This window comes from Schistocerca gregaria, chromosome 4 (genome assembly GCF_023897955.1).
Source record: "Schistocerca gregaria isolate iqSchGreg1 chromosome 4, iqSchGreg1.2, whole genome shotgun sequence".
NCBI lineage: Eukaryota > Metazoa > Arthropoda > Insecta > Orthoptera > Acrididae > Schistocerca > Schistocerca gregaria.
In genome coordinates this window covers 731,592,368-731,604,910 of record NC_064923.1, presented here as the reverse complement: position 1 = coordinate 731,604,910, position 12,543 = coordinate 731,592,368, and the positions used below count along the sequence as shown (strand labels likewise).

The 12,543-nt window shown below is 39.7% G+C and overlaps 1 protein-coding gene across 6 annotated transcripts in view; it reads right to left on the bottom strand.

Annotated features, from left to right (window-relative positions):
- LOC126266913 (serine/arginine repetitive matrix protein 1-like) overlaps positions 1-12,543 on the bottom strand; it is a 221,392-nt gene that overhangs the window by 35,169 nt on the left and 173,680 nt on the right. For all 6 annotated transcript variants that reach the window (XR_007548944.1, XM_049971593.1, XM_049971598.1 and 3 more), the window contains one exon: positions 5,577-5,966. Coding sequence is in view for 5 of the 6 variants with exons in the window: in XM_049971593.1 (XP_049827550.1) it covers positions 5,577-5,966 (390 nt within the window). In the remaining variant the exon portion in view is untranslated. The remainder of the gene's footprint in view (positions 1-5,576; positions 5,967-12,543) is intronic.

Genomic DNA, 12,543 nt, shown 5'->3' with positions numbered 1-12,543 from the left:
CTGGCCATTTCTGAGCCAAAAATATCTGTTTAGAATGGGAACAGTTACCCAAAAATATACCATATGACATACACAAACGAAAATAAGCAAAGCAGACTAATTTTCATGTCGAATGATCACTCACTTCAGATACTGTTCAAATAGTAAAAATGGCAGTATTAAGTCTTTGAACAAGATCCTGAACGTGGGCTTTCCACAACAGCTTACTATCTATGTGAACGCCTAGAAATTTGAAATGTTCAGTTTCACTAATTAAATGCCCATTCTGTGAAATCAAAACGTCAAGTTTTGTTGAATTGTGTGTTAGAAACTGTAAAAACTGAGTCTTACTGTGATTTAGCATTAGTTTATTTTCCACAAGCCATTGACTTAGGTCATGTATTGCAGTATTTGAAACTGAGCCAGTGTTGTACACTACGTCCTTTACTACCAAGCTAATGTCATCAGCAAACAGAAATATTTTAGAGTTACCCTTAGTACTACAGGCCATATCATTTATTTAAATAAGGAACAGGAGTGGCCCCAATGCTGATCCCTGCAGCACCCCCCACTTGACAGTACCCCACTCGGACCCCACATCACAGCCATTATCAACATTATGAATAATGAACTTTTGCTGCCTGTTGCTGAAGTAAGAGGTGAACCAACTGTGAGCTACTCTCTGTATTCCATAATGGTCCAACTTCTGTAGCAACATTTTGTGATCAACACAATCAAATGCCTTAGTTAAATCAAAAAATATGCCAAGTGTTCAAAACATTTTGTTTAACCCATCCAGTACCTCACAGAGACGAGAGAATATAGCATTTTCAGTTGTTAAACGACTTCTAAAGCTGAACTGTACATTTGATAGCAAATTGTGTTATATAAAATGATCAATTATCCTTACATACACAGTCTTTTCAATAACTTTTGCAAACACTGATGGCATAGAAATAGGTCTAAAATTATCTACAGTTTCCCTTTCTCCCTTTTTATAAAGCGGCTTTACTACCAAGTACTTTAATCATTCAGGAAACTGACCATTCCTAAATGAAAACTTACAAATATCACTAAATACAGGGCTAACATGTGCAGCACAGTACTTTAATATTCTGCTAGGCACTCCATCATCACCATGAGAATCCTTAGTCTTCAGTGATTTAATTGTTGACTCAATCTCCCTCTTGTCTGTATCTCAGAGGAGTATTTCAGACATCAATCTTGGAAATTTGCCAAGAGAGATATAGAATTCACCACCAATGCTCAATGATTGTTACATAATGTACATATATCTGATTTATCAGTAACAGAAATATTTTTACTGTGAACTGACTTTACATCATCGACCTTGTGCTGACCAGGCCCTTCCTTCACAACTGACCATTTGGTTTTAATTTTGTCCTGTGAATTAGCTATTCAATTTGCGTACCACACACACTTTGCCTTCCTAATAACATTTTTAAGCACCTTACAATACTGTTTGTAATGGGCTACTGCAACTTGATTATGATTACTTCTAACATTTTGATATAACTCCCTTTTTGTTTTACATGATATCCTTATCCCACTAGTCAGCCACCCAGGCTGCTTATTACTGCTAGTACCCCATTTAGAATGGTCTAATGGAAAGCAACTCTCAAAGAGCATGAGAAATGTGTTAAGGAAAACATTATATTTATAATCTATGTTATCGGCACTATAAACATCCTGCCACTCTTGTTCCTTGAAAAAGTTTAAAAGACTCTATTGCTGTTGGGTTAACTTTCCTCCATAGTTTGCATTTACATGTGACATTTGTCTGAGTACAAAAGCCTTTCAGTGTTAAAATTTGTGCTTCATGGTCTGAAAGGCCATTCACGCTTTTACTAACAGAATGCCTATCTAGTAATGAAGAATGAATAAAAATATTGTCTGTGGCTGTGCTACTGTTCCCCTGCACCCTAGTTGGAAAAAACACAATCTGCATCAGATCATATTAATTTAGGAGATCTGCCAACATCATTTTTCTTGCACCATCATACACAAAATTTATATATAAGTCACCACATATAAACATATTTAAAGGTGTCTGCTTGTGTCTGTGTATGTGCGGATGGATATGTGTGTGTGTGTGTGTGTGTGTGTGTGTGTGTGTGTGTGTGCGTGCGTGCGTGCGAGTGTACACCTGTCCTTTTTTTCCCCTAAGGGAAGTCTTTCCGCTCCCGGGATTGGAATGACTCCTTACCCTCTCCCTTAAAACCCACATCCTTTCATTTTTCCCTCTCCTTCCCTCTTTCCTGACGAAGCAACTGCCAGTTGCGAAAGCTCATAATTCTGTGTGTGTGTTTTGTTCATGTGCCTGTCTGCCGGCGCTTTCCCGCTTGGTAAGTCTTGGAATCTTTGTTTTTAAATATTATTTAACAGACATGACATACGGTACTGTAATATGCATGGCATTTTCTGAGCATCTAATCTTTTATCCTTATCTTTTTACTTCTCTCCTTCCTCTCCGCTCTCCCCCCCCCCCCCCACCCCCACCTTCACCCCCTCCACCCCCACCCCCAGCCCTCATTTACCTCCTGACTGCACCTAGCTGACCTACCCTATCTGCACCCTGTCCCTGTCCTACTCCGCTCGCCCTCCTCCTCACCACCCCAACCACCCTAGAAGAAGATATTTTGAATATGGTATCAGTATTTTTTGGAGCAGTCTAAATATTTTATTGGACATTTTAGCTTGAACCTTTGCCCCATATTAGAACCCCAAGTTAAAACTTTTGTGTAATATTGGGATGTCATTATGTTGTGATAATCGACATAGTGTAAGCTTTGCATACATGAATGTAAGTGATAAACTTGGGAAATGTTGAAGGTAATCAGAAGATCGGAATAGCAAGTCAACACACATTGAAAGCAGCATGATTGGATGCTGCTGTTGGTATGGTACAATGCTTCCCCCTTGTCCACATCCCCTTGTAGACTGATATTTTTTTCTGCAGCAATAAATTTTGTTATTTTAGAGAAAGATGATTTGTATAGAAAGATACATCTGTCAGACTGCAGTACTTTGTTAATGTTGGTAGTTTCCAAAAGACAAAACATTAAAAGTGCATTATTTATATTGTAACTCCATTGCAACTCAAGAAGTAGTAACCTCATCTTAATAAATTACATGACAGTAGCAATGAAAAGAAAATTTGCTTACAACATTAACCACAGCAATTAAGAATCACAGAATCTCAAAAGATTAAAAGTAGGCATTACTAGCCTCTGCAACAATAAATGATGTACAAATATCTGGTATCAGTTAGGGACTAATGTAAAAAGTTAAAAAAGTCTTAATTATTAGCATATATGAGTATTTGAAACCATGAAGTAAATAAAATAGAAAGAAACTTCCACATGGGAAAAATATATTAAAAACAAAGATTCCAAGACTTACCAAGCGGGAAAGTGCCGGCAGACAGGCACAATGAACAAAACACACAAACACACACACAGAATTCTGTGTGTGTGTTTGTTCATTGTGTTTTGTTCATTGTGCCTCTCTGCCGGCACTTTCCCGCTTGGTAAGTCTTGGAATCTTTGTTTTTAATATATGAAACCATGAAGTGATAGATGAATAGTAATTGAATATTGTAATAGGAAATAAACAGTTTTTCTGCTAATTAAATGGTTCATTTACAGCTATATGAAGTATATGTGTCAAACAATGGAAAATCCAGTATGGAATAATGACCACATGGTGCTCAGCTAGTCACTACTGATGCCCCCTCGCCTTACACTAACATCCCTCATGTCCATGGCCTTGCCACTATTGAACACTACCTTTCCCAATGCCTGATGGATTTGAAACCTACAACCTCCTTCCTGATCACTATGACCAACTATATCATCACCCACAATTACTTCTGCTTTGAAGCCATCACCTACAAACAAATCCGGAGAAGGGCAATGGGCACCCACATGGCACCATCCAATGCCAACCTACTCATGGGCCATCTAGAGAAATCCTTCCTAGTCACCCAGAATCCCAAACCCTTCACCTGGTTCAGATTCACTGATGACACCTTCATGATCTGAATCAAGGGTGGTGAGGACACCCTATTCACATTCCTCCAGAACCTGAATACCTCCCCCCCCCCCCCCCCCCCCCCATTCTTCACCTGGTCCTCTTCAACCCAGCAAGCCACCAAGTTGGCCTCCACCTCAAAGATGGCTACATCAATACCTCTGCCCATATCAAACCTACCAACCATCAGCAATATCTCCACTTTGACAGCTGCCACCATTTCCGTACCAAGAAGTCCCTCCCATACATCTTTGCCGCCCCTAATCATCATATCTGTAGTGACAAGAAATTCCTCTAAAAATATATCAAGGGTCCTACTGAGGCCTTCAATGACTGTAATTATCCTCCCAGGCTTGTTCAGAAACAAATCTCCCATGCCTTACCTCTCCAGTCAACCACCATCTCCCAAAATCCTCTGTCCAGCCACTGAAGAACATTTCCCTTGTGATTCAGTACCACCCAGGTCTGAAGCAACTGAATCACATTTTCTGCCATGGTTTCATCTACCTAAAATGAGGAGTGTCCTTCCCACCCCTCCAACCCTCCTTCTGTCACTTACTGAACCTGCACAATATCATTGTCCATCCCTACACAACCCCTGCTTCCAACCCCTTGCCTCTAGGCTCATATCCCTGTAATAGATGTAAGACCTGCCCCATATATTCTCCCACCACCATCTACTCCAGTCCAGTCACGAGAGCATCACCTCTCCCATCAAAGACTGGGCTACGTGTGAAACTAGTAATGTGACCTACATGCTAAGCTGCAACCACTGTGCTACACTCTACATGGGCATAACAAGCAACAAGATCTCCAACTGTATGAACAGCTGCATGAAACAGCTTGACCACCCAGTTGCTGACCATACTGCCCAACACAACATTCTTCATTTCAGTGATTGTCTCAGTGCCTGTGTCATTTGGATCCTTCCTACCAAGACCAGCTATTCTGAATTGCACAGGTGGGAACTCTACCTGAAATGTATCCTATGTTCCTGTAACCCTTCTGGCATCTATGTCTGGTAGTCATTGTCCACCCACCTATGTCTTTCCTTGTTCCCACTACAGCATTACACAGCCTTCTATTCCACCAACCCACTCACAGTCTTTTTACTTCTCTCCTACCCCCCCCTCTCCTGCTTCTCATTTACCTCCTGACTGCACCTAGCTGCCCTACCCTATTTGCACCTGGTCACTGTCCTACCCTGCCATCCCTCCTCCTCCCCACCCCAGCCTCCTCCTTACTCCCACCACCCAGATTGCTTCTCCCACCATGTGCAGTTGCTCACAGTCTAGCCTCTGCATAACCCACAGGATCTATTCACAACCCCAGCATGTGAACTTAATGTGTGTTATACAGACACTGTTTATGATAGCTCTCTCCTACTTTACCATTTCTAAATATTTGAAGGTTATTTTTTTATGATGCAATCTATCACATCGTGTGTGAGGGGATGAAACCTGCAAGCCATGTGAATTAGTGAGCATTTGATCTCCAGGTAGCCATGCTGGACAGTAATGAGGACAAAGTTGTTTGATACTGACCTAGAGGAGGGCCTGTAGTCACGATACTCCCTTCGTGGTTCACGGTATTCTGATAGTACTTGTGTGGATGTAGCAGTGGTTGTCCCTGTTATCGGGGAGGATGCAGGTGGTGGCGATGGCTGGGGTGAGGCAGCACCATCTGGCTCAGCACGTGCACCACCCCAACCAGCAGGCAGTGACGAGTAGAGTTGCTCATCCAGTGAGAAGAGCCGCAGTTGCTGCCGGATATTGGCTTTCTCACGTGCACGTTTCCGCTGGAACTCTTCCTCTACTTGGCGCATTGCCTCCAGTTCACTTAGTCTCTGCTTCTCCTTCAGCTCTGCTTCACGGGACAATCGCTCTGCGAGCCTACGTCGCTCAATCTGCCTCACTGTGCTCTGGAAAGTGAACCTGCAATGACAGAACACTTGTATGCTCCTTCTGTTTTTCAAGTTACCTTAGATTAAGTTCATGTACGCAAACCTGCATCATCTGATGACCAATAAGTGTTTTTGAACATTTGCAAATACTGTGAAACTGTGATATCATCAATTGTAAACTTAATTTTTTTTTTTTTTTTTTTGAAACTTTTGGTAACACTATCCTTATTTAAAGACAACTGCTCCTTAATTTCATTGCGTATTTCAGTGTCTAGCTGCATGTGTCAATGTACAATTGGTCCTTTGTAGAATTTTTATAAGTTATAAGCATTGTGTGTAACTTATTTGGCAGCAAATAAGTATTTGTGATATACATTTATTGTAAATAATTAAAATATATGTTACATTAGATTTCTCTTTTAACAGGAGTGTATATATCTTCTGCATTGGTAACAAATTTGACAATGACATAAAAATTTCAGGGATTTAGTAACTTTTATACCAAATGTTTCTGCTTCCTTCATGGAAATCTCATTTTGTGCATTAATTTCTTCAGTTCATAAAGGCAATTAGTAATATTTTTACTTAACAGGTACAGAAATTAAAAGAAAATCACCAAGCTTATTTTAAAGTACGTTGTTAGTGTTCTGTAATATATTGCTCAAGCCACGCCACAATGCAGCCACACTGTGAATGCTGTTCTCAAATACAGTGTAATATGGCAGGTCAAGAGACACTAAAATTAAGTGACCAATGCCATATTTACTAAACAACTTGACCCACCCTCTGTTTCGTTAGACAAATATTCAAACTCATTTATGTTAATTATTCAAAACTTTGTCATCATTGCCTGGAATGTAAGTTAATTCTTTTGTCAATATGTAAAAACTGCATTAGTCAGATGTGTAAACATCATTTGGTGTTTGCATATAATTTTTGATGAAGACATACACATCACTCAAAAACATACAGTATAGTAATAAATGCTCAAAATAAAGCTGTGAATGCATTAATTATTAGGGGAACAAAAACTTAATAACTAAATATTTTTAAAACTTGTTATTTTATAAACTTCAGATGTGATAACTGAATACTTCATTAATTTGAGAAGTCAGTTTGTATTTACTTTTCAACATGTAGTGCAATCAAATTTAACCAAAATTAAACTTTGTGATGTAAAATTTGTTAGAATTGTAATTTCAACAATGATTTCTTAATTTTTATTGTCAAGGATGTGTAAAGAGACAGGCATAAAGGTTTGTAAGTTAGTTGTTGAGTTGTTGGCAGTCAGTTGTAAAAGTTGTATGGTGGTCCATTTCTAATCAAATTTGAGTCAGTTTTGTATTTGTATTCAGAAAAATTGATAAATAGTCATTAAAATGCAAGTGAAAGTTAAATTACAATGCGATCATTTCATTAGTTTGTCGCAAAACTGTCTTGCATAACAAAAACATGAAAAATGTTTGTTTGCTACAAAAACCTACACACCTCGATTGTCAGTGCCTGAACAAAATGGAAGATAAGTATTATTATTTACTATTGCTACTTCAATTCAACCATACTAAATTCTTGGGTCTTACATATGAACTGGTAGCTAGTAAAATGTTGCAACATATATAATTGATGTATATAAGCCGCTAGAAATCACCCTCACTACTATCAAGCGACTTGATACTGCAGGAAATGAGTGTATCGGAGGAATCCTTAGAGGTGTGCACCAGAGGCTCCAGTGGTACCTCAAGTACAATCTTTTCCTGTGTGTACTGTCTCCTCTGCAGCGACTACAGGACCTATTACTAATCATCAACTTGACTGTGAGTGTCACGTCAGTGGTACATCTAGGTGCCCTGTACAGGAGAGACAGGGACCTTAGATATTCTGTGTCTTACACCCATCCCCATAACCAACAAGTTCAAGGTGCTCGGTTAGTTGGTTGATTTGGGGGAGGGGACCAAACAGCAATGTCATCAGTTCCATTGGATTAGGGAAGGATGGGGAAGGAAATTAGCTATGCCCTTTCCAAGGAGCCATCCCAGCGTTTGCCTGAAGCGATTTAAGGAAGTGGAAGGCTTGAACCAGAGACTGCAAAGATTCTGAAACAAGCTAGGCTGTGACGTCTTACATTTATGCCATAGGGCTCTGAACTTGAGTCCCCCTAAATGGGCCAAGTGTGCACCACACATCAGAGGCTGCTACCCAGGTAACTGACTGTGTACAGGGTGCACACAAAGTTTTTAGAGTAGGCAGCTCTCCATCCAGTCAAATCTCCTCCTCCCCCCCCCCCCCCCCCCCCCCCAGGTGAGAATATTAAAATCCTAGTGGTTAATTGACAAAGCATTTTAAATGAAGTGCCAGAGTTTGAAGGACTCCTAAGAAGTAGTACATATAGTACTAGGCACAGAAAGATGGTTAATACTTTAAATAGACTGCAGTGAGCTTTTTGGGGAAAATTTATACATATATCAAAAGGGTAGGCAAAAGGGAAATGGAAGTGGTGTATTTATCACAGTAGACAAGATAATCAAAATCACTTAGATAGATATTGAAGCTGCATGTGAGATTGTTTGGGAAAGACTCAGTATCAGGAGTGAACATAAAGCTATAACTGGATCCTTCTATCAATCACTAAACTCACTTTCTCATGCAACCAAAAACTTCAGAGAAAATTTCACTTCAACAGTACATAAGTTGCCCAACTTCAGAGAAAATTTCACTTCAACAGTACATAAGTTACCCACTCATAATGTGATCAGCAAAGTAGACTTTAATTTTACAATAATGAATTGGGATAATTACAGTTTTGTTAGTGATGGAAGTGACAAGCTACTATACAAAACATTACAATTTTTTGTTCTTAAACTACCTAGAACAGGTAGTTTGGAGTCCCATTCATAATAGAAAGGGATCTAATGGCAACAAACACACACAACCTTTTTGAGAATGTCCACATTGGAAGTGGTATCAATACCGTGAGACAGTTGCGACAGTATTGATTACCAAAGTACAAAGGGCAACTAAAACAAGTATGAAGATTTATTTGTTCTGGAAACTAGATAGTGAAGCAGTGGGACCACATCATAATGAAGAGCTTCAAACTTTTAGCTCAGGATGGGAGTATGTACACGAATTGTCATTCAAATTTAAAAGAATACTTGAGACAGAAATCAGTAGACATGATGTACATGTGCAGACAAACAAATGATTACAATTTCAGGAAAAAATAATGGATGATTTATTCAAGAAAAAGAGCTTTACAAATTGAGCAAGTCAATAACACATTTGTGTGGAGTGTAGCCATGTATGGAAGTGAAACGTGGATGATAAATAGTTTAGACAAAAAGAGAGTAGAAGCTTTTGAAATGTGGTGCTACAGAAGAATGCTGAAGATTAGACAGGTAGATCACATAACTAATGAGGAGGTATTGAATAGAACTGGGGAGAAGAGGAGTCTGTGGCACAACTTGACTAGAAGAAGGGATTGGTTGGTAGGACATGTTCTGAGACATCGAAGGATCACCAATTTAGTATTGGAGGGCAGCGTGGAGGAAGCAGATTCAGAAGGATGTAGGTTGCAGTGGGTACTGGGAGATGAAGATGCTTGCACAGGATAGAGTAGCATGGAGAGCTGCATCAAACCAGTCTCAGGACTGAAGACCACAACAACAACATAGATGAATAGAGTTACTGGATGTTGTTCTGATGGATAGCATGCCATATTCTGTCCATTTTATGCATTAGATTGTCAAAATCCTTTAGAAACTCTCGCCATGTGTTGGCAGGCAGGCATATCTTGCTCAAATGTCAGCCCAATATGGCTTGCCATGAAGGGAAACAAAACGGGATGTAGAATATCATCAGCGTACCACTGTGCTGTAAGGGTGCCACAGCTGACAACCAAAGGTGTCCTGCTATGAAATATAAAAGCAACCCAAGCCATCACTCATTGTCTGTCTGTATGGTGGTGAGAGTCAAGTTAGTATCCCTTTCCTCTCTGGTCATCCAGATGGAATCTCATTAACAGAAGTAGAATAGTCTTCAGTGATGTGTCCCATTTCTAACTGAGCCCTTATGACCTTATGACCAGTGAAGGTGTGTCTCAAGGTGCCCTGGACAGTGGTGGGATACCAATCTTACTGCTGTCCACCATATGGCTTGACAACCAGGAGTGATGTTCTGGGGTATCATTTCATTTCATAGCAGGACCCTTTGGGTTGTCATTCTTGGTATACTTTGAGCACAGCAGTATGTTGACAATATTCTATGCCCTATTTTGTTGCCCTTCATGGCAAGCCAGCCAGGGCTCACATTTCGGTAAGATAATGCCCGCCTGCACGCGGCAAGAGTTTCTACTGCTGTCTTCGTGCTTGCAAAACCCTACCTTGGCCAGCAAGGTTGCCAAATCTCTCCCAAATTGAGAATGTTTGGAGCATTATGGGCAAAGTCCTCCAACCATCTCAGGATTTTGAAGATCTAATGCACCAATTGGAAATAATTTGGCATGATACCCCTCAAAAGGACATCCAACAACTCTTGTCAATCACTGCCAAGTTGAATAACTGCTTGCATAAGAGCCAGAGGTGGACCTGTGCATTATTGACTTGCTCAATTTGTGAAGCTCTTTCTCCTGAATAAATCACCCAGTTCTTCTGTATATGTATGTTACATCTACCAATTTCTATCTCATATGAATAACTCCTTCTTTATTTCTTTTTCATTTTGAGTGCATATGTAAAACAAAGCAGAGGGCTATAGATAGAGAGCTGCCGGATAAAATGTGTTTGACTGTTAAGAAGGCATAGCACAATATTATCAAAAGATATTTCAAAAAACCTGAAGAAATTCTAGTCATATGTAACAGCTGTTAGTGGCACTAAACTTAATGTCCATGACAACAAACAGACCTAAGCTCTTCGAGGTTGTCTACATTGAAACTGCACCCCGTGACCATGAGGCAGTTGTAGCAGCAATGACTGCCAAAGTACAAAATAGAATGCATGAGACGGGACCTGAAATTGAGGGTAACAAAGCAAAATTTTAACTCCACTTCCAAATGTTCCTTTACACAGGAGAACCAAGAGTCATGCCCCAATTTAGTTCTCACACTACTGCAAATATGAGTAAAATATGGAACAAAGCTCCAGGACCTGTTGGAATCCCTATCAGATTCTATACTGATCAGATTCTAGAGCCTCCCTTTTAACCATAATATACTGAATATCTTTCAATCAAAAAACTGTGCTCAGTTGTCAGAAGAATGCACAAGTCACATCCATATACAAGAAGTGCAACAGAAGTAATCCACAAAACTACTGTTGAATATCCTTGACGTTGACATTTGTTGTAGAATCTTGGAACAAGTTCTCAACTCAAATGTAATTAAGTATCTTGAACAGAATGACCTCCTCAATGCCAACAAGTATGGACGGCAGAAACATTCATCCTGTGAAACCCAAATCACACTTTCCCCACATGACATCCTGAAAGCCATGAAATCAAGGCAGCTGGACTCATGCAGTGCTTCTCAAGTTACAAAAGGCATTCAACTCAGTACCACAGTTACAATTGGTATTAAAGTATGCTCATATGTATTACCCGGATTCGTGACTGGTCTGAGGATTTTTTTTGGTGTGAGTACACACAGCAAGTTATCCTGGATGGAGAGTCATTGACTTCAAGAGTACCCAGGAAGGTGTGTTGGGATCATTGCTTTTCATGTCATATATTAACGACCTTGTGCACAATATTAATAGCAACCTCAACACTTTTTGCAGAGGATACAGTTATCTGTAATAAGTACTGTATGAAAAAGCTGTGCAAATGTTCAGTGAGATGTTGTAAGATTTCAAAGTGGGGCAAAGATTGGCAACTTACTGTAACTATACAAAAATATAAATTTGTGCTCTTCAGAAGTGCAAAAACAAAGTCTACTATGAGAACAGTATCAAAGAGTCATAACTGGGATTGGTCAGCTCATACAAATATCTGGTGTAATTCTTTGCAGGGATATGAAATGGAATGATCACATAGGTTCAGTGAAAGGTAAAGCAGGTGTCAGACTGCAGTTTATTGGTGGAATACTGGGAAAATGAGACCTGTCTACAAAGGAGACTGCATACAAAATACTTGTGGGACCCATCGTGGAATATATATAAAATTTTGGGACTAAAAGAGGCACTGAAAGTATACAAAGAGGGGCAGCTCAAATGGTCACAGGCTTGTTTTAACACTGTGAGAGAATCACTTTAATACTGAAAATACTGAACTGAGAAGTGCTTGAAGACAGGTACAAACTTCTTTGTAAGAAAGTCTCTAGAGCCAGCTTTAAATGATAACTCTAGGAATAGACTGCAATCCCCTATGTATCACTTCCATAGGGATCATGAAGACAAAACTAGAATAATTACAGTTTACACAGAGATGTTTAAGCAATCATCCTTCCAATGCTCCACATGTGAACTGAATGTGAAAAAGCCCCAATAACTGTACAGTGGGAGCTACCCACTGCCAATCACTCCACAGTGGTTTCAACATACACATGTAGGTGTAAATAAGATGTTCAATCTTACGAAACATAAATGAGGGAAATGAGCTATTTGATTTGTACAAAG